The 21057-nt window shown below is 41.0% G+C and overlaps 1 protein-coding gene across 3 annotated transcripts in view; it reads right to left on the bottom strand.

Moving 5' to 3' along the window:
• Window positions 1-21057, bottom strand: part of CEP89 (centrosomal protein 89) — a 129683-nt gene that overhangs the window by 106824 nt on the left and 1802 nt on the right. For all 3 annotated transcript variants that reach the window (XM_004475109.3, XM_004475112.4, XM_012518247.3), the window contains exons 2-3: window positions 19655-19761; window positions 1021-1179 (exon numbers count right to left, since the gene is read on the bottom strand). In XM_004475109.3, the coding sequence (XP_004475166.1) occupies window positions 1021-1179; window positions 19655-19761 (266 nt within the window). The remainder of the gene's footprint in view (window positions 1-1020; window positions 1180-19654; window positions 19762-21057) is intronic.

Genomic DNA, 21057 nt, shown 5'->3' on the forward strand with positions numbered 1-21057 from the left:
AGGCACCATCCACAACACCCATCCCTCCAATCCTCAAATGTCTCCCAGTAAATTCCTGTACATCCCTAAGCTTTTCCCTCAACCCTCTCTTCCTCAGGGGGGGAAACCTTCCTGACCCTCCAGCCCTAAGTCAGCACAAATCCAGCTAAGCAATCGAGGAAAAGAGATAAAATAGAAAAATGGTTAACTGCAGGTACCAAGGAGGGTGAGACGATGAATATTCAGAGAAACACGAGGAGTGATGAGTGACAATGCTCAATGTCTAATCTGTGGCACGGAGAATCCTATTAGGGCTAAAAGCAACACTGAATTAACTGTCTCTTGTGGGGGATTGAATTATATCTCCTATAAAAGGCGTGTTCAGGTCCCAACCCCTCCCTGGTCCTGTGGGTGTTAGCCTGTTTGTAAATAGGACCTCTGAAGATGTTATTAGTTAAGGTCTGCCCACACTGAGTGATGGTGAGCCTTAATCCCATATGGCTCAAGACCTTAAATGTAAAGGAAATTAGAAAAAGAGAAGCCATGGAGACCAGGCAAAAGCTGAAAGTCAAAAGAACCCATAAGAGAAAAGCGAAGATGCTGCCATGTGCATTGCCATGGGACAGAAAAGCCAAGGGACCCCAAACACTGCCAAGTCAGAAGATACCAACCCCAGAAAGAAGCAAGCCTTTTGTCTCTGAACCTGTGAGCCAGTAAATTCCCGCTGTTAAGCTAACCCATTGTACAATACTTGTTTTAAGAGCCAGGAAACTAAAACAAGCTCTGTGTTGCCATGAAGATGACCAGTGCTTTTACAGGTCACAATTTACCCGTTCCACTCTGGAAAATATTATGATATAACACAAGAGCAATTAATGTCCCAGGACAGTGTCCCTTTGACAATGGTGATGATAATAAACCCATGCATGTGTGCACACACACACTGAGACCGCCCATGCGTGCACCCCCACACTTACAGACCATGCTGGGCTGCAAGTCCTCTACCCTGAGAGGGAGCAGAGCCAGCAACACAGCCCCTACCGAAGCCTCAGCTCAGATGTGGTGGCATAGGGCTCGATGAAGCTGTCCTTTTCCACATAGGTTGTGTCACTCTCGGACCGGGATCTCCGCCGAGGCTGAGGAATGGCGACGGTCTGCCCAGTCAACGTCGTTGCCAGAATGGCTGCAGCCAGAGCAGATCTAGAGACAAAAACATCCCAGTGAGACAGTGAGAAAGGATATTCAAGTTGAAGACTGGCTATTACACACCCCAGTGTGACAGAGTTGGACTCAGTTGTGGTTTCCCTACACATGGCTCTTCTGCCAATTCTATTTGAACCTATAGTTAGTATTAGACTTGATAGGTGTATGTGCAAGAGACTTAAATCTTTGGGCTGCTCATATAGCAGTTGGCCCTGAATCTCAACAGCATTGTAACACCCACTCTCCACTTCATTGGACTCACCCAGGACAATGAATAAGGAGATGATGATGGACAACGACCATCCCAAGGAACAGAGAGTCTAAAACTTGCAGTTAGTCCCAACCATTTGCACCATGAGATTTTTTTTTTTAGTTAGGGCATTAATTTTTTTTTTTTGATGTCCCATAGGATTTAAGCTCCCTCTCAATTACAGGTGGAATAGGCATCACCATCCCAGAATCCTCAGGATTCCCAGAATCCTCAGGATTGGGGAATGAAGGATGGATAGAGTAGGCTCACAGTTATTCTACTATAGACTTATTGTTATTCTAGCAATGGAAGAACTGTTACCATTGATGTGGAGGCAGTGGCCACTGGAGGTTCTGAGGGAAGGGAGAGAGAAAAACAGGTGCAATATGGGGAAATTTTTAGGACACTGGAATTGTCCTGAATGATGTTGCAATAATGGATATAGGCATTATAACTTTAAAAATTGTGCAAGACAATGTGTAAACTATAATCCATATCGAGGTTTACCCCCTACTAGTGTTTGATGAGTATCTACTGACTATGTATGTGCCTGTAGTCTGCTAATCTCTCAATCTCATTTGATTCTCACATCAAATGTCACTAAGTAGATATCACTGTTACCCCGATTTCTCATAGAGTGTAAATGATTTACCCAAGATTTCCTAGCTAGTAGAAAGTGGAGCCAAGTCTCTGATCCAGGTAGTTGGGTCCCAAAGCCTAGATTCAAGCAGTTTTCTTATTAAAATGAAAGGCAAGAGTCTTATAAAAAGAGATCTATAATACCCTGCATCTGTCCCTGCAATATCAATCAGACAACTCCAAGTTCTGAAAATGCCCCCATATCACATCTCTTTTCCCTTCTCCCTGCCTTCAGAAACTCCCATGGCCACTGTCTCCATATCAATGATATAATTTTTTCCATTGCTAGAGTCACAATAATTCTATAGTAGAATATTAGTAAGTCCACTCTAATCCATATTTTATTCCTCCATCCTGAGGACCATGGGATGGTGATGTCCACTCCACCTCTAAATTGAGAGGGGGTTTAGATCCCATATGGCTGATGGATGGGATTCTCCTGCTTGCAGTTGTAGAATCTCTTGGTTCCTTGGTGTGGTGGTTGATCAACCTCACCACCTTATTAGCTGACCTGGGTAAGTCCAAAAAACTGGAGAGTAGGTGTTGCAACTCTGCTGAGGCTCAGGGCCCAACTGTCACATGGACAGTCCAGAGATTCAAGTCTCTCGGGCATACATCAACCCCAGCTCCAACCACAGGTTCAGTATAAGTGACAGAAAAGGCATACGTAGAGAAGTCACATCTGAGTCCAACTCCATCACACTCAGGAGCACGAATTCCAAAGTAGGGTCCACTGACAAGGCACTGAACTCCAGAACCATCTGCCATGACTGTCGGATCTGGGTGTCTCCGTAACCTTCAGGAGTACCACTACCTGGGGTTTTACCTACTTTGGCTGTCTCTGAGATCCTGCTGCTGGCTGAATGGACTGGGAGAGAGTGTAAACTACAATGTAAACTATAATCCATGCTGTGCAGCAGTGCTCCAAAATGTATTCATTAAATGCAATGAATGTAGTACTCTAATGAAAGAAGTTGTTGATATGAGAGAAGTGGGGGGTGTGGGGAGTGGGGTATATGGAAACCTCTTATATTTTTTAATATAACCTTTTGTGTGATCTATATATCTTAAAAAAAAAAAGATGAAAGAAAGATGAAAAAAAAGATGTAAAAAGACATAACAGAAATGCCTTTTTAAATTCTTGTGAATGCTTCAAAAATATAGGCAAGATGAAGTAAGATATTTACAAAACAAAACAAAAGACAAAAATACATCAAACAATAATTTTCAAAATATTGGACATCAGGTAATGATGGGCAGTATTCCCTGAGAGAGAGAAAACAAAGTGAGTTCCACAATTATCCTGGCTTCCTGCTTGAGAATTTCCAGGTCACAGTGCTGAAGGGAAAATGAGGTGGAGCCAGGTGGACTCCCTGAGGAGCAGAGACTGAGCAGAGTCCAGGCAGATGCCGGTGGCTAGAGATTTCAGGACAGAATACTGGAGAGGAGAGAGCTGCACAGAGAGAATCCTTTGAATATTTGGCAAAGTATTCCTCAGTACCTGAATTGTGGAAACTACCCAAGGCTGGGGAAAGAACTATCCAAAAGGATGAGAGAGAAAAGTGCCAGATGTTCACACATGGCAGACCTATTCCTACCATAATTCATGGGGCACTGGACAGAGTATTCAAAAAGGTCTTGCCTCAATAGTGGGGAAAAATTAGCCCTAAATTGAGCGCTGCTCCTATCTAATCTTAAAAGCAAGACCAAAAAGAACCAAACTGTTTCCAAGTAACTGCATCCAAGAAAAAAGTCAAGAAGATTTAGAGGAATACAAAAATATTTAGCACTCAACAAGGTAAAATTAGCAACGATGTCTCATATCTAATCAAAGATGACCAGGAATGCAGAAACAGAAAAACACAACCCATAATGAAGAAAATAATCAACCAAGTGAAACACAACCAAAACTGAACATAAATGTTAGAATTAACCAATCGAAGTATTAAAGTAGTTATAACTATATTCCATATGTTCAAAAAATTATGTAGAGGCCTGGAAGACATTTTTTAAAAGCCCCAATTCAAACTTCAGGAGATGAAAACTTCAAAGTCAGAGATGAAAACTACATTGGATGGGATTAACAGCAGATTACACATAGCAGCAGAAAAGATTAATGAATTTGGAGGTAAAACCAAAATGAAACAGAGAAGAAAAAAATAAGTTAAAAAAAAAGAGCAACAGTAAGCTCCGGGACAATTTCAAGTGGGCTAAAATATGGGTAATTGGAACCCCCAAAGGAAGGAGGTAACAGGGAACAGAAAAAAATATTTTGAAGATACTGACTAGGAACTTTCCAAACTGATAAAGACTATAAACCCATAGACAGATCCAAGACACTCAAAGAACCCCAAGTAAAAGAAACATGAACAAAATTACACCAAATCACATCATAATGAAATTGCTCAAAACCAGTGATAAAGAGAAAATCATAAAAGCAGTCAGAGGAAAAAGATATAGTTATAAATTGAGAACTTTTGAAGAATAAAATATCTAGGAATAAATTTATCCAAGGATGTAAAACACATGTACACTGAAAATTAGAAGACACTGCCGAAAGAAATTAAAGAAGACCTAAATAAATTGTAAGACATCCCATGTTCATAGATTGGAAAAATGAATATTTTTAAGATATTAATACTACTTAAGATGATCTATAGATTCAATGCAATCCTGATCAAAATTCCAGCAGCCTGGGGAGTGGATGTGGCTCAAGCAGTTGGGTGCCTGCCTCCCACACAGGAGGTCCAGGGTTCAGTTCCTGGTGCTTCCTAAAGAAGACGGCCAAGACAGCGAGCTGGCGTGATGAGGCGACACAATGAGGAGACAAAACAAAGAGACACAACAAGCAGGAGGCAGATGTGGTTCAGCAAATTGGGTGTCTCCCTCCCACATGGGAGGTCCCGGGTTCAGTTTCTGGTGCCTCCTAAAGATGAGCAAGAAGTGAGCTGGTGCGATGAGGACACACAATGAGGAGACACAAGTAGCGGGTGGATGTGGCTCAAGCAATTGGGAACCTCCCTCCCACATGGGAGGTCCCGGGTTTGGTTCCTGGTGCCTCCTAAAAAGAAGACAAGCAGAAGCAGAGAGCACACAATGAACAGACACAGACAGCAGACAGTGAGCGCAAACAGTGGGGGGGGGGAGGGCAGAAATAAACAAATGGAAAAGCTAATCATCAAATGCATATGGGAGGTTAAGGAGTACTAAACAGCTAAACCAAGAAAAAAGCATGACACAATCAAGCTTACCAATATACATATTGTGGAGTTTCAGAAGAAGAAAGAGAAAAAGAGGAAGAGACACTACTCAAAGAAATAATGGCTGAAAAATTCCCAATTTTAATGAAAAACATGAATATATACATCCAAGAAGCTCAACAAACTCAAAACAGGATAAACCCAAACAGACAAACACCATGATATATTATAATCAAGCTGTCAAATGCTGAGGATAGAGAATTCTGAAAGCTGCAAGAGAGAAATAACGTGTTACATACAAGGAATAATGCTTCACATACAAGGGAGCCTCAATGAGATTAAATGCAGATTTCTCCTAGGAAACCATGAAGGCAAGAAGGCAGTGGGATGACATATTAAAAGTGCTGAAAGCAAAAAACGGCCAACCAAGAATTCTGTATCTGGAAAAAGTGACTTTCAAAAATGAGGGAGAGACTAAGATACTCCCAGATAAACAAAGCTGAGGGAGTTTATCACTAGAGCAGCCCTACAAGATATTCTAAAGGGAGTTCTGCAATTAAAAGGAAAGCTCAATACAGTGACACAAATAGACATCTGCCCACCCATGTTCATAGCAGTATTATTCACAATTGCCAAAAGGTGGAAACAACCCACATGTCTGTCAACCGATAAACGGATTAAAAAAAACTGTGGTATATTCACACAATGGAATATTATGCCGCTGTAAGAAAAAATGAAGCCATAAAGCATATGACAACATGGATAACCTGGAGGACATTATGTTGAGTGAAGTAAGCCAGACACAAAAGGCCAAATACAGTATGATTGCATTACTATGAACTAAATATATTGTGTAGCATATTTTATAATTCCACTTATATAAAATGTAAATATAAATCAATTTATAAAGAGAAAAATAAAGTAACTGTGCAAGAATAGCCAGAAATGGGAGCTGCAGACAGCAGGGAAAGCACAGAGAAATGGAGAGATGATAAATTTTCTTGTTTGTTTGTTTTTTGTTTATTATTATTATTGAAATAATGAAAATGTTCTAATGATGATTGAGGTGATAAATACACAACTATGTGACTGTGCTGAATACCACTGATTGTGTATTTTGGATGAATTTTATGCTCTGTTGATAGGTATCAATAAAATTGATTTGTTTAAAAAAAAAAAAGGAAAACTCAAAAGACTATGGATCAAAGCCACATGGAGAAATAAAGATCCCTGGTAAAGTTATCAACATGGGTAAATATAAACGCCAGTACTATTGTATTTTTGGTTTATAATTCCACTTTTTACTTCCCAGAGAATCTAAAATGCAAATACATAAAATGTAATAATAAATCAATGGTTTTGGACCCAATGCATAAACATGTAATTTGTGACAAGAACTATACAAAGGCAGGGAGACAGAGAAGTAGAGGAATATAGTTGATTAGGCACTGAAGTTAAGTAGGTATCAGAGAAAATGAGATTATTATAGATTTAGGATGTTAAATTTAAGCCATATGGTAACTACAAAGAATCAGAAACTATGCAAACTCATAGAAACAGAAGGCAAAATACCAGTTGCAAGGGGTGGGAGGCAAGGGAAATGGGGAGTTAATACATAAAGAGTATGGGGTTTCTGTTCAAGTTGGTGGAAAAGTCTGGTTTTGAATGTTGTTGGGGGAGCACAACATTGCAAATGTGATCACTCCCTGGGATTGGGAAAGTTTATGCTGAATATGTTTCTATAATAAATTTTTTAAAAAAGGAAAGAAAAAAAAAGGCAATTAAAGAGACAACAATTAAATGTAATACACAGTCCTGGCAGGATCTAATAATGGAAGAGGAATAGCTAAAAAGGACATTATTGGACATCTGGAAGATTGCAGACTAGAAAGACATAGGCCTCACTTCTTTTCCAGAAAAATAAGTAGAGGGCAGGAAGAAAGGGTTTGGGAAAAAATGTTCAAGGGTTTAGAACACCAGAGGAAGGCTGGACATTGCCCAGAAGAGAGAGGGGCAAAGGAAAAATATCTCAACAGCAAAACTGTGAGTTAAAAGTGGCAGCTGCAACTGCCAGCATCCTCCCCCACCCTATAAACACTTTTGAATTCTAAGGCCTTAGGGCGGCAGCTACACACTAAGAGGGCCCCAGGGATCTACCTCCCCAAGAAAGGGGAGAGAGAGGGACATGTCCTAAGGCTGACTCAGCTTTTGACATATAAATTTGGTCTGCTGAGTCCCACTGAGCCCTTCCAGGCCTGGTGGGGCTGTGCCATTGTTTGTCTTGGGAGCCGGCATGGGACTAAAGAGACCTGACTCTCTCAAACTCCTTCTCTACTGACCAGGACTGGTTGTTGAAGACACAGAAGGGAGTGGAATTATTCCCTACTGGGAAAAGGAAGGGGGCTGCCGGCAAAGGGTGGAGAACTGCCTCTGAGAAAGCTTTTATCCTCCAGGCTGGATCTTCTATCACACAGATACGGTTGGTTGGTGTTGCAGCAAAGAGTGCCATCTGCCAGTGGACCAAGGAAGTGCATGCGAGGTAAAAGTAAGTAAGAGCTTTTTCTGGCCTTTACAGCCTTCCTCCCCAAGGCCCTTGAAAGCAGGTCTGTAACCTATTATGGGTATGGGGACCAGATATGAGCAACTAACAGGGTCAATCCTAAAAACCCAGATCAGGTTGAACCAAGAATCAAAGAGCATTGGCTGACAGGGAGCTATACAGAACATATGTCCAGGGTGCATGGTAATGATTGGATATACTCATGGTGGCAACAATTGGAAACCACAGCAGGGGGGGTACTGGGTTCCTGGCCAGTGGTGCTCTGTCGTGGTCCCTAGGGGAGCAGCGACAGTCTCCCAGGTACAGCGGCGGGGACCGGGAGGGAGTGAGGGTTCAACGGTGAGCCCCTGATGCTAATGACTATGCTTGTGAGCTGATAAACCTAAAATAAGAACAAGGCCTAGAGCAACATTGTGCCTGGGAATTTCCTCATGTCAGCCTTCATGTTACTCAAATGTGGCCAGTCTCGAAGCCAAACTCAGCATGTAAATGCAATGCCTTCCCTCCAGCGTGGGACATGACACCCGGGGATGAGCCTCCCTGGCAACGAGGGACCACTATCAAATACCAACTGATGATGCAACTGGAAAAGGACCTTATACGGAAGGTTCAATGCGGATCAGCAGAATATCCATGTCTACATAAAATACCATGACTTTAAAATGCTGTTTGACCTAAAGTAAGGGGGAAATGGAAAGGAGAAATGAGTTTATATGGCTACGAGTTTCTAAAAAAGAGTCTGGAGGCTGGCAGAAGGATTGCCCTCATGCACAACTGAGCAGAGTCAGAGAGACAGATAAAGCAGATACAACCCCCAGATAATGGTTCCTTTGAAGGCTAACGAGACCCATGAGAGTTATGGTCATGGCCGATGGGGTTAACTATCAGGGCAGATGGCCCCTCTTTGGAAATGGTGTGTATGTGTGATGAATCTGGACTCAGATGGGATCTCCCTTCATAAGTCTTTCATGCTAATGTGCCGGAGGTGCAGTTAACGTTGGGGTTTAAGATATATTTAGGGGATTTGAATCTCTGGACCAACAATGTGATAGCCAGGTCCTGAGCCTCAACAGACTCCAGCACCTACAATCTGATTTATTGGACTTACCACACTCAGCTAAGATGGAGTTGAAGAAGGACAATCACCACACCGTGGAGCCTAGAGTGATTACAACTGAAAATGGGAGGACTGCATCCAGCATCCATGTGGAATCTGAGCCTCCTCTTGACATAGAGGTGCAATGGACACAACCAATCCAATGTCCACATAGAAGAGGTGGCATGGAATTGGGAAAAGTGGACATGGTGGACGATGGGTATGGGGAAGGGCAGGAGGAGATGAGAGATGGAGGCGTCTTTGGGACATGGAGCTGCCCTGGATGGTGCCTCAGAGGTAATCACCGGACATTGTAAATCCTCATAGGGCCCACTGGATGGAATGGAGGAGAGTGGGGGCCATGATGTGGACCATTGTCTATAAGGTGCAGAGGTGCCCAAAGATGTACTTACCAAATCCAATGGATGTGTCATGATGATGGAAACGAGTGTTGTTGGGGGGGGGAGAGGGGGGGGTGGGGGGGGGTGGGGATGAATGGGACCTCACATATATATTTTTAATGTAACATTATTACAAAGTCAATAAAAAAAAATTAAAAAAAAAAAAAAAAAAAAAAGAATCAAAGAGCAGCATGCAGAAACACACAGTCTCCTGCCACTAAATTCCTGAGAAAGAAACTGAGCAATTGAGTAAACTCACCATCCTAATCGGATGCCTACACATCAGCAAAAAATTATAAGGATACTAAGAAAATGGGGGAAGCAGACTTGGCCCAATGGATAGAGTGTCCACCTACCACATGGGAGGTCTGCAGTTCAAACCCTGGGCCTCCTTGACCCATGTGGAGCTGGCCCATGTGCAGTACTGATGTGCACAAGGAGTGCCATGCCACACAGCGGTGTCCCCGTGTAGGGGGGGAGCCCCTACACGCAAGGAGTGCACCCTGTAGGGAGAGCCGCCCAGTGCAAAAGAAAGTGCAGCCTGCCCAAGAATGGTGCTGTGCACACAGAGAGCTGACACAACAAGATGATGCAACAAAAAGAAACAGAGATTCCCAGTGCCACTGATAAGGATAGAAGCAGTCACAGAAGAACACACAGCAAATGAACACAGAGAGCAGACAACTGGGGGGGAGGGAAAGGGGAGACAAATAAAAAAAAAAAAATAAAACTTTAAAAAAAAGATAAAATTTTAAAAAAGAAAAAGAAATGGCCCCCCAAAATGACTATATCAAAGCCCCAGAAGGGACATAGGATTTCATACAACTAATCAGTGAGATATACACATATTTCCAAAATCAAATTAATGAGTTGAAAGACAATATGGCTAAAGTGATAAAGGACATCAAGAAGACACTGAATGAGAACAAAGAAGATTTTGAAAACCTGAATATAAAAGTAACAGCCTTCATGGGAAAGAAAGACCCAAGAGGTGAGATAAAAACACATTAATGCATACAACAGCAGACTTAAAATGATAGAAGAAAGAATAAGTGATATGGAAGACAGAAAAGAATATACAGAAAAGAACGGAAAAAACTGAGCAGGGGCTCAGGGAGTTGAATAACATGAAACACAACAACATATGTGTCATGGGAATTGCAGACAGACAAGAGAAGGGAAAAGGCACAGAAAGGGTATTTGAGGAAATAATGGTTAAAGATTTCCCAACTCTCATGAAAGAAATGAATTTACACATCCAAGAAGCGCAGCATACCCCAGTCAGAATACAGAGTGGGCATCACCATCCCGAAATCCTCAAGACTGAGGAATGAATAAACCTAAGGGGGGAATGCAACTATGGACTAAAGTAGACCTATTATTATTCTAGCAATAGAAGAACTTGTAACAATGATATAAAGGCAGTGGCTGGCAGAGGTTCTGAGGAGAAGGAGAAGAAAGAATAGGTATAACATGGGGCATTTTGGGGACATTGCATGACATTGCAATGAAAGATATAGGTCATTATACATTTTGTCAAAACCTATAAATTTGTGCAAAATGTAAACTATAATGTAAACCACAGACCATGCTTAATAACAATGCTTTGGGAAGCGGATATGGCTTAAGCAATTGAGCTCCCGCCTACCACACCAGAAGTTCCAGATTTGGTTCCTGGTGCCTCCTAAAGAATACAAGTAGGACAGACAGCAGTTCGGCACGATGGGCTGTCATGGCAAGTCGATGCAACAAAGAGACAGAAGAAGGAAAAACAATGAGAGACACAACAAAGTAGTGAGTGGAGGTTGCTCAAGCCATTAGGTGCCTCCCTCCCACATGGCAGATCCTGGGTTGAGTTCTGATGCCTCCTAAAAAGAAAACGAGCACACAATGAACAGACATAGCAAGCACAAAACGAGGGGGGGGAATAAATAAAATCTTTAAAAAAATAAGTAACAGTGCTTCAGTATGTGTTCGTCAATTTTAATAAATGTACCACACTAGTGAAAGATGTTAATGGGGAAAAGTAGGGGAGGGGGAAGGGTGAGAAATATGGGAATTTCTGTATATATGTATGTTTTTATTTGTTTTTATTTTTTTATTTTTCTATGTTTACTCGCTTTTATTTATTTTTATTTTTATTTTTTTATTTTTTTATTCATTTTTTAAAAAATATTACATTCAAAAAATATGAAGTCCCATTCAACCCCACCGCCCCCACCCCCCACTCCCCCCACAGCAACACTCTCTCCCATCATCATGACACATCCATTGCATTTGGTATATATGTTTTTAAAAATATATTTTTATTACAGAAGTTGTGAACTTACAAAACAGTTATCCACATGTGTAGAATTCCCATATAACACCCCTTCACCAACACACCACACCATTGTGGAACATTTGTTACAAATATGAGATTATACCATCAGACTATTACCACAAACTATGGTCCACACATACGACTCAGAATATCAAACATCAAAGATAAAGAGAAAACTTTGAGGGCAGCAACATAAAAGCAAACTATTACATACAAAGGATGCCTGGTAAGACAGTGCAGATTTCTCTCAGAAACCATGGAGGCAAAAAAACAGTTAGATGATACAATTAGGATACTGAAAGAGCAAAACTACCAGCCAAGAATTCTTTATCTACCAGAACTGTACTTCAAATATGAAGGCGAGTTTAAAATATTCACAAATAAACAAACTGAGAGTTTGTAAAAATGAATCCAATCCACCTTTTAGGAAATATTAACGGGAGCCTTACAACCTGAAAAGAAAAGACAGGAGAGAGACACTTGGAGAAGAGTATAGATGACAAGAATTGAAGGAAGGGTAACCAAAAGAGTAAAAAGACAAAAATATGATGTAACAAATGAAACCAAAGAATAAAATGGTGGAAGTAAAGAACATTCAGTAATACCACTGAATGTGAATGGATTAAATTCCCCAATCAAAAGATATAAGCTGGGAAGCAGCTGTGGCTCAATCAGTTGGGCACCCATCTACCATATGGGAGGCCCTGAGTTCGTGTCATGGGGCCTCCTTGTGAAGGTAGGCTTGCCTGCACGCTGCAGAGAGCCACTGGCCCGGGCACTGTTTAGTGCTGCTGGCCTGCCAGCACCGCAGAGAGCCAACTCAGCAAGGTGATGCAACCAAAAAAAAAAAAAAAAAGGAGACAAGCAAAACCACAGAAGAGCATGCACTGGATGGACACAGAGAGCAGACAACAAGCAAGCCGCAAGGGAGGGGGACTAAGTAAAAAAATAAAAATAAATACAGACACAGAAGAATGCGCAGCGAATGGACAGAGAGAGCAGACAGCAAGCAAAAAAAGTTACAAAGGGGGCGGGCAATAAAAAAAAGAATTAAGCTGACAGAATATATAAAAAAACATGAGCCACCCATACGCTGCCTACAAGAGACTCACCTTAGACCCAGGGATACAAACTAGTTGAAAGTGAAAGACTGGAAAAAGATACTCCTTATAAATAGTAACCAAAAAGAGCAGGGGTAGCTATACTAATATTGGATAAAACAGACTTGAAATGAAAAAAAGTTATGAGAGATATGAAAGGACATTATATATTAATAAAAGGGACTCCACCAGGAAGAAATAAGTCAAAAATATCTTTGCAGGGAAGCAGTTGTGGCTCAAGCCATCATTCACACGGGAGCCAGGGTTTGATTCCCGGGGCCTCCTGGTGAAGACAAGCTGTACTGCATGGTGAGCTGGACTAAGCAGAGAGCTGGCCCATGTGGCAAGCTGGACCGAGTAGAGAGCTGGTGCAGCAAGGATGACACGACAAAAGGAGACACAGAAGAGAGACAATAACAGATGCAGCAGACCAGGATGCTGAGGTGGCGCAAGAGATTGAGCACCTCTCTCCCACTCTGGAAGGTCCCAGAATCTGTTCCCAGTGCCTCCCAAAGAGAAGACAAGCAGACTCAGAAGAATGCACAGTGGACAGCCACAGACAGCAGAAACAGTGGGGGAGGAGGAGGGAATAAATAAATAAATAAATCTTAAAAAAAAAAATCTATGCATCTAAATAGGGTGCCCAAAAATACATGAGGCAAACACTGACAAAACTGAAGGGTGAAATAGACACCTCTATGATAATAGTTGGAAACTTCGACATACCACTCACAATAACTAGAGATGAGATCAATGAGAAAACAGAGAACTTGAACAATATAATAAATATTGTTCATTCATCATAGACCTAACAGACATACCCAGAACACTGCACCCAAACTCAGCGGATTATACATTTCTCTCAAGTGCTCCTGGATCTTTCTCCAGGATAGACCACATTAGGTTACAAGGCAGGTCTCAGTAAATATAAAAAGACTGACATTGTAGGAGAGAGTGTAAACTGCAATGTAAACTATAATCCATGCTTAGTGGCAATGTTCCAAAATGTGTTCAATTGTAACAAATGTACCACACTAAGGAAGGATGTTGTTAATGTGGAAAAATGTGAGAAGGGTTAGGTATAGGGTATATGGGAATCCCCTGTATTTTTTATGTAAGATTTAATATGTAAGTATTTTTTAAAGTATGTATCTTTTTTTTAAAAAGTATATTGGGGAAAAAAAGACTGACATTATACAAAGCACCTTCTCAGATCATAATGGAATGAAACTGGAAATCAACAATTGACGGGAAAAAGGTAAAGTCACAAATGTGTGGAGGCTGAATAACACATGCCTAAATAATCAGTGGGTCAAAGAAGAAATTATAAGTAAAATTGGTAAATATATTGAGACAAATGAAAAGAAGAACACAAGTTATCAAAACTTATGGGATACAGTGAAGGCAGTGCTGAGAGGGAAATTTAAAATTCTAAATGTCTTTATTAAAAGAGAAGAAAGAGCTAAAATCAAAGATGTAACTGAACGACTGGAGAAACTAGAAAAAGAACAGCAAACTATTTGCAAAGCAAGCAAAAAAAAAGAAATAATAAAGATTAGAGCAGAAATAACTGAAAATGAGAACAACAATAACAACAACAAAAAACAGAAAATCAACAAACCAGAAGCTGCTTCTTTGAGATTGTCAATAAAATTGACAAGTCCTTAGCTAGACTAACAGAAAAAAAGATAGAGATAACCAAATAAATAAAATCAGAAATGAAAGGGAGGAAGATACAATGACCCCACAGAAATAAAAAGGATCATAAGAGGATATTATGAGAAACTGTATACCAACAACTAGACATCCTAGATGAAATGGACAAATTCCTTGAAATGTAAAAACAACCTATACTGATGCTACAAGAAATATAAGAACTTAACAAGCCAATCATATATAAAGAGATTGAATCAGTTGTCAAAAACTTCTCAAAGAAAAGTCCAAATCAGTGAGCTTCAAAGGTGAATTTTACGAAGCATTTAGAGAAGATTTACATCAATCCTGTTTAAACTCTTCCCCTTCACCCAAAAATGGAAAGCATTTCAAGAAGAATTCTCAACAAAATATTTGCAAAAATTCCTCCCCCCCAGTTGTCTGTTCTCTGTGTCCACTTGCTGCATATTCTTTTTTGTCCACTTCTGTTGTTGTCAGCGGCACAGGAATCTGTATTTCTTTTTGTTGCATCATCTTGCTGCATCAACTCTCCGTGTGTGCGGCACCATTCCTGGGCAGGCTGCACTTTCTTTTGCGCTGGGCTCTCCTTACAGGGCGCACTCCTTGCGTGTGGTGCTCCCCTACGTGGGGGACACCCCTGCGTGGCACGGCATTCCTTGCGCGCATCAGCACTGCGCATGGGCCAGCTCCACAAGGGTCAAGGAGGCCCAGGGTTTGAACCACGGATCTCCCATGTGGTCGACGGACACCCTAACCACTGGGTCAAGTCTGCTTCCCAATATTTGCAAATAGAATCCAACAGCATCTCAAAAGAATTATACATCATGACCAAGTGGGATTTATTCCTGGTATACAAGCCTGGTTCAACATAAGAAAATCAATTAACATAATATACCATATTAACAAATTGAAGGGAAGAAAATCACATGATCATTTCATTTGATGCAGAGAAAGATATGACAAAATCCAGGATCCTTTCTGGATAAAAACAATTTGAAATGTAGGACATGGAAAATTCCTCAATATGATAAAGGGCATATATGAAAAACCCATAGCCATCATACTCAATGGGGAAAGGTTGAAAGCTTTTCCTCTAAGATCAGGAACAAGACAAGGAGGCCCACTATCACCACTGCTATTCAACATTGCACTAGAAGTTCTAGCTAGAGCAATTAGACAAGAAAAAAAAAAACAAAACAAAAAAACTAAAGGTATCCAAATAGGAAAAGAGGAAGTAAAACTCTCACTATTTGCAGATGACATGATTCTATATTTAGGAAATTCCTAAACATCTACCACAAAGCTACTTGAGCTAATAAATGAGTTCAGCAAGGTAGCACGATGCAAGAAAAACATGCAAAAATCAATAATGTACACTAGTATTGAAAATCTGAGGATGAAATCAGGGAAAAAATTCCATTTACAATAGCAACAAAAAGACTCAAATACCTAGGAATCAATTCAACCAAAGAAGTACAGGACCTATATGCAGAAAACTACAAAACAATGCTAAAAGAATTCAGTGAAGACCTAAACAAATGGAAAGACATTCTGTTTTCATGGATTAGAAGACTGAATACCATGAAGATATCAATCTTACCCAAACTGATTCATAGATTCCATGCAATACCAATCAAAATTCCAACAGCCTACTTTACAGAAATAGAAAAGGCAAGTACCAAATTCATTTGGAAGGAAAAGTGCACCTGAATAGCCAAAGTATTCTAAAAAAGAAGAGCAATGGGGGAGGAATTTCACTGCCTGACCCTGGAACATACTACAAAGCTACAATGTCAAAACAGCATAAAGACAGACACATCAATCAGTGGAACAGAATTAAGCATCCAGATATAAACCCTCACTTCTATGGCCAACTGGTCGTTTTGTTTTGTTTTTTAAGATTTATTTTTTATTTATTTCTCTCCCCTTCCCTACCCCTATCCCCACAGTTGTCTGTTCTCTGTGTCCATTCGCTGTGTGTTCTTCTGTGTCTGCTTGTGTTCTTGTCAGTGGCACCTGGAATCTGTGTCTTGTTTTGTTGTGTCATCTTGCTACATCAGCTCTCCATGTGTGCGGCACCATTCCTGGGCAGGCTGCCCTTTTCTCGTGCTGGGCGGGTCTCTTTACGGGTGCACTCCTTGTGCGTGGGGCTCCCCCACGCGGGGAACACCCCAGCGTGGCACGGCACTCCTTGCATGCATCAGCACTGCATGTGGGTCAGCTCATCACATGGGCAGGAGGCCCTGGGATTGAACCCTGGACCTCCCATGTGGTAGGCAGACACCCTATCTGTTGAGGCAAATCTGCTTCTCAGCCAACTGGTGTTTGACAAATCTACCACAGCAATGTTAATGGGACAAAACGTCTCTTCAATAAATGGTGCTGGGAGAACAGGATATCCATAAGCAAAACAATGAAAAAGGACCCCTATCTCACTTCCTATCCGAGAATCAATACAAAATAAATCAAAGACCTAAATATAAAAGCCAGGACCATAAAACTACTAGAAGAAAATGTAGGGAAACATCTTCAAGACCTTGTAGTAGATGGTGGTTTCTTGGACCTTACATCCAAAGCACACACAACAAAAGAAAAAATAGATAAGGGAGACCTCCTCAAAATAAAACATTTCTGTACCTCAGAGAACTCTGTCAAAAGGGTAAAATGGCAGTTGACTCAATGGGAAAAAATATTTGGAAATCACATATCTGATAAGAGTTTAATATCCAAGGTATATAAAGAGATTCGACAACTCAATAACAAAAAGACAAACTGATTAAAAATGGACAAAAGACCTGAATTGACATTTGTCCAAAGAAGAAAATGGTAAAAAAAAAAAAAAACATGAAAAAATGTTCAACATCACTAACAATTAGGGAAATGCAACTCAAAGATACAATGAGATATCATTTCATACCTATTAGAATGGCCACTATTAAAAGAGAGAGAGAACTACAAGTGTTGGAGAGGATGTGGAGAGACAGGAACACTTATGTACTGTTTTTGGGAATGTAGAATGGCATAGCCATTGTGAAGGACTGTTTGGTGGTTCCTAAAGAAGTTAAATACAGATTTGCCACATGACCCTGCAATACCACTACTGGGTATATACCCAGAAGAACAGAGGGTAGTGACACGAGCAGACATCTCAACACTGATGTTCATAGCAGCATTATTGATGATTGTCAAAAGGTGGAAACAATCCAGGTGTCCGTCAACCAATGAATGGATAAACAAACTATGGTATATGCACATGACGGAATATTATGCAGCTGTAAGATATGAAGTTATAAAACATATGACAACATGTATGAACCTGGAGAACATAATGTTGAGTGAAGTAAGCCAGCCACAAAAGAACAAATACTCTTATGATTGAGCTATTATGAACGAAATATATTGTGTAAATTTACATAGTTAATAATTAGAAACAGATAACCAAAACGTAGAAGGAGGGTAGAAATGGAAAGCTGAGGGTTAATCTGTGCAGAATCGGTTAAAAGGATGTGTGCTAATATTTGGAAATGGATAGAAAAGGTGAAAGGAAGCATAATGTTTATAATTAGCAGTACTATTATATGGGTATGACAGTGGTTTAAAAGGAAAGTCAAAAGTCATGTATATTACTAAAAGGAAAACTAAAAAATGTAACACGGGAATGTATAGCATAGTAATACTGTATGTGAATTATGAATTTGGGTAAAGTTGCATATATAAGACCATTTTTCTTTGAAAATAAGCTATCATATGTTAATACTAAAAGATGTTGATATCAGACAAAAAATTATGCTAAGTAAAAGAAACCAGACACAAAATACTACTTATTGTATGATTCCATTTATATAAAATGTAAATATAAATCAATTTATAAAGATGAAACTAGATTAGTGGTTATGGCTGGGGAAGGATAGAGGGATAAAGAGGTGACTGCTAAGGGATGTGGGGTCTTTTTTGGAGTAATGAAATTGTTCTAAAATCTTTTTTGGTGATGAATGCACAACATTGTGATTATATTAAAAGCCATTGACGGTACATTTTAGATATGTCATATGGTTATGTGTACATATCTCAATAAAACTGCTTAAAAATAAATAAATGTATAAGAATAGCAAGAAATAGCAGCTATGTACAACAGGAGAAGCACAGAGAGATTGAGAGGTGAAAAATTTGTCTGTTTTCTATTGTTATTTTTGAAATAATGAAAATTCCCTAATAATGATTAAAGTGATGAATGTACAACTATGTGATTATACCAAAGACCACTGATTGTACACTTTGGATGAATTTTATGCCTTATTAATATGTATCAAAATGGATTTGCTTAAAAAAAAGGTCATTATTGAGACAGATGGAAAAAAGGAATACAGACTAAAAGCCTTATATCACTGTTAAATTTCACCAACTTGGTAACTGTACTTTAGATGGATACATAAGTGAAATTTCTTGCTCTTCAGAAATGTTCATCAAAGTATTACGTGTTCAAGGAACATGATATATGCAATCTTCTCTCAGATGTCCAGAAAATTATATATAGATGGAACAAAAGATGTATAGTTAGAATAGATTCAGTAATTGTGGCAAAATGTTAAAATTGGTAGAATTGTGTAACTGGTGCATGAGGGTATGCTGCAGTTCTCTATAGTCAGTTTCTATTATTTCTGCAACTGTATTATATGTTTGAAATAATTTCAAATTAAAAGTCTTAAACAACAACAGAAAAACAGGCTAAAATTCTCCTGGGCCTACATCTTGGCACAGGCAGGGGTCTTCAGTAGACTCAGATATAGAAGATAGTTCTCTGGTGTGTTAAAAGCACTGGAAGATGGGGGAATCCCAAGCCATGGCAAGGTACCACACTCCTCCTTCCTTCCCGCAAAGCAGTTCTATTAAAAGGCAGAGTTGTATTTAGAAAAACAATCTTGTGCAGAATTCAAATTCCTTTTAAAGTTGTTACGAACTTGACTGTTTGGAGCTTTGATGCTCTATATTTTCAAAACAACTAACTACATCCAATTACAAAACGTGACAACCCCTATACCTTAGACAGATTACCCTAATATCCCACAGAGAACCCATCTTAAAGCACATCATTATGGAATGGTGATAAATATTTCAAAGGACATGATCTAACCTTTCTACATGTGATTTTCTTGCCAGTGAGAAGAGTTCACAGGGTCCAGTGCTGGGCAGCCGGGCACAGGGACCTCTGTGCCTGCTCGCCTAACTCACCTTGGTCTCTCCGGAGAGGGGTTGGGGCTGCGGGGAGGAGGCGTGCGGGGCACAGCTGGCTTCGGCGCGATGCTGGCCGCTGGGAGAAGGCCATGGACAATGTGTTTCTGTACAAATGAAACCCAGCAGATGTCATTGGGGGGTGGGGGAGTCACCTGGGCCCTGCCACCACCTCCCCAGGCCTAGGAAGGGATACTTGCACTGGCTACCAGGCTCCAGCCCCACCAGGAGCCTACCCCTCCCCACTGTCCCCAATCCCCACCTGGCCAGGCTCTCATACCCAGCCAGGGAGCACCTGTGCAGCTGCCCAAGCGGGTGCCTCCTCATCCCTCCCTCCTCAGAGCAGCTTCCCCACCAAGCCCCAGGCACCCTCTAGCACCTCCACCTGGCTCAGGGCACCGCCCCCATTGACCTACTTACTCACTTGACTCCCCACTGCAGAATGAGAACTTCCTGAGAGCAGGAAGCTTCCCCAACCCCCAACCCTGGCACCGAGCATGCCACCTGACACCCAAAGGTTCAACAGATTAGGTGGCTTGCCTCAAAGACTCCAAGTAAGAAAAACTACCTCTTAACTACAATGAAAGTCAGAGAACCCTGCTTTAGGCAATGGGAGTCTTGCAGACACTTCTGAGTCTAGAAGACCTGTCTCTGTTTTCTAGAGACAAAATGCCACGGCAGCAATGAAGAAACCTGGTCCTTTCCCCCAGTGAGGTAGAGTACAGGAAAAACATCCAAATGCTTATAATATAACTCAGAATTAGGGAATGGGCCGAGACAGAGGTAAACACCATGAGCGAGGTAGCCAGGAAGGGAAAGTCTCCTTCAAGTCTAGGGACCAGAAGGAAGATCCCAAAAGTTCCCCCTTCCTTAGAAAAAAACACAGAGGCATTCAGAATGAGTCTTCAAACATGGCCACTGCTCCCACCTTTAGGAAGTGTGAGGAAGAAGCATCCTAAGGAGAGACAACAACATGAACAAGGAAATGGAGCCACTCATTGGTAGCAGTGTTCTGGAAACAGAAAGCACTCATGTTGGCTCGAATATAGAAGCAGCTGTGAGGGCTGACACCTGACTAAAGGAGAGCCTGTGGCCTGGTAAGGAACAGCCACTGAAAGTGGGCTCTGGGGAGACTAATGGCAGCAGCAGGCAGCAGGTACAGAGGGAGCAGGGAGACCAGGTCAGGGGGAGGAGCCAGGGCTCTGGGCATCCTTCAGGAGAGATGCAATTGGGCAGACCCCCGCTCCCAACCATCTCTGCAGCACTCTCTTCCTTCTGACTCCACTTGCATGGCTGCCCCAGCAGGTGTTACATAGCATCTTGGCCACATCCCTCCACCATCTCTACTCATTGTGTGGCACCCACCACCCTGCCTCAATGGATTTGGCAGTTTACTTCTCTGC

This window comes from Dasypus novemcinctus, chromosome 18, assembly GCF_030445035.2.
Source record: "Dasypus novemcinctus isolate mDasNov1 chromosome 18, mDasNov1.1.hap2, whole genome shotgun sequence".
Lineage (NCBI taxonomy): Eukaryota > Metazoa > Chordata > Mammalia > Cingulata > Dasypodidae > Dasypus > Dasypus novemcinctus.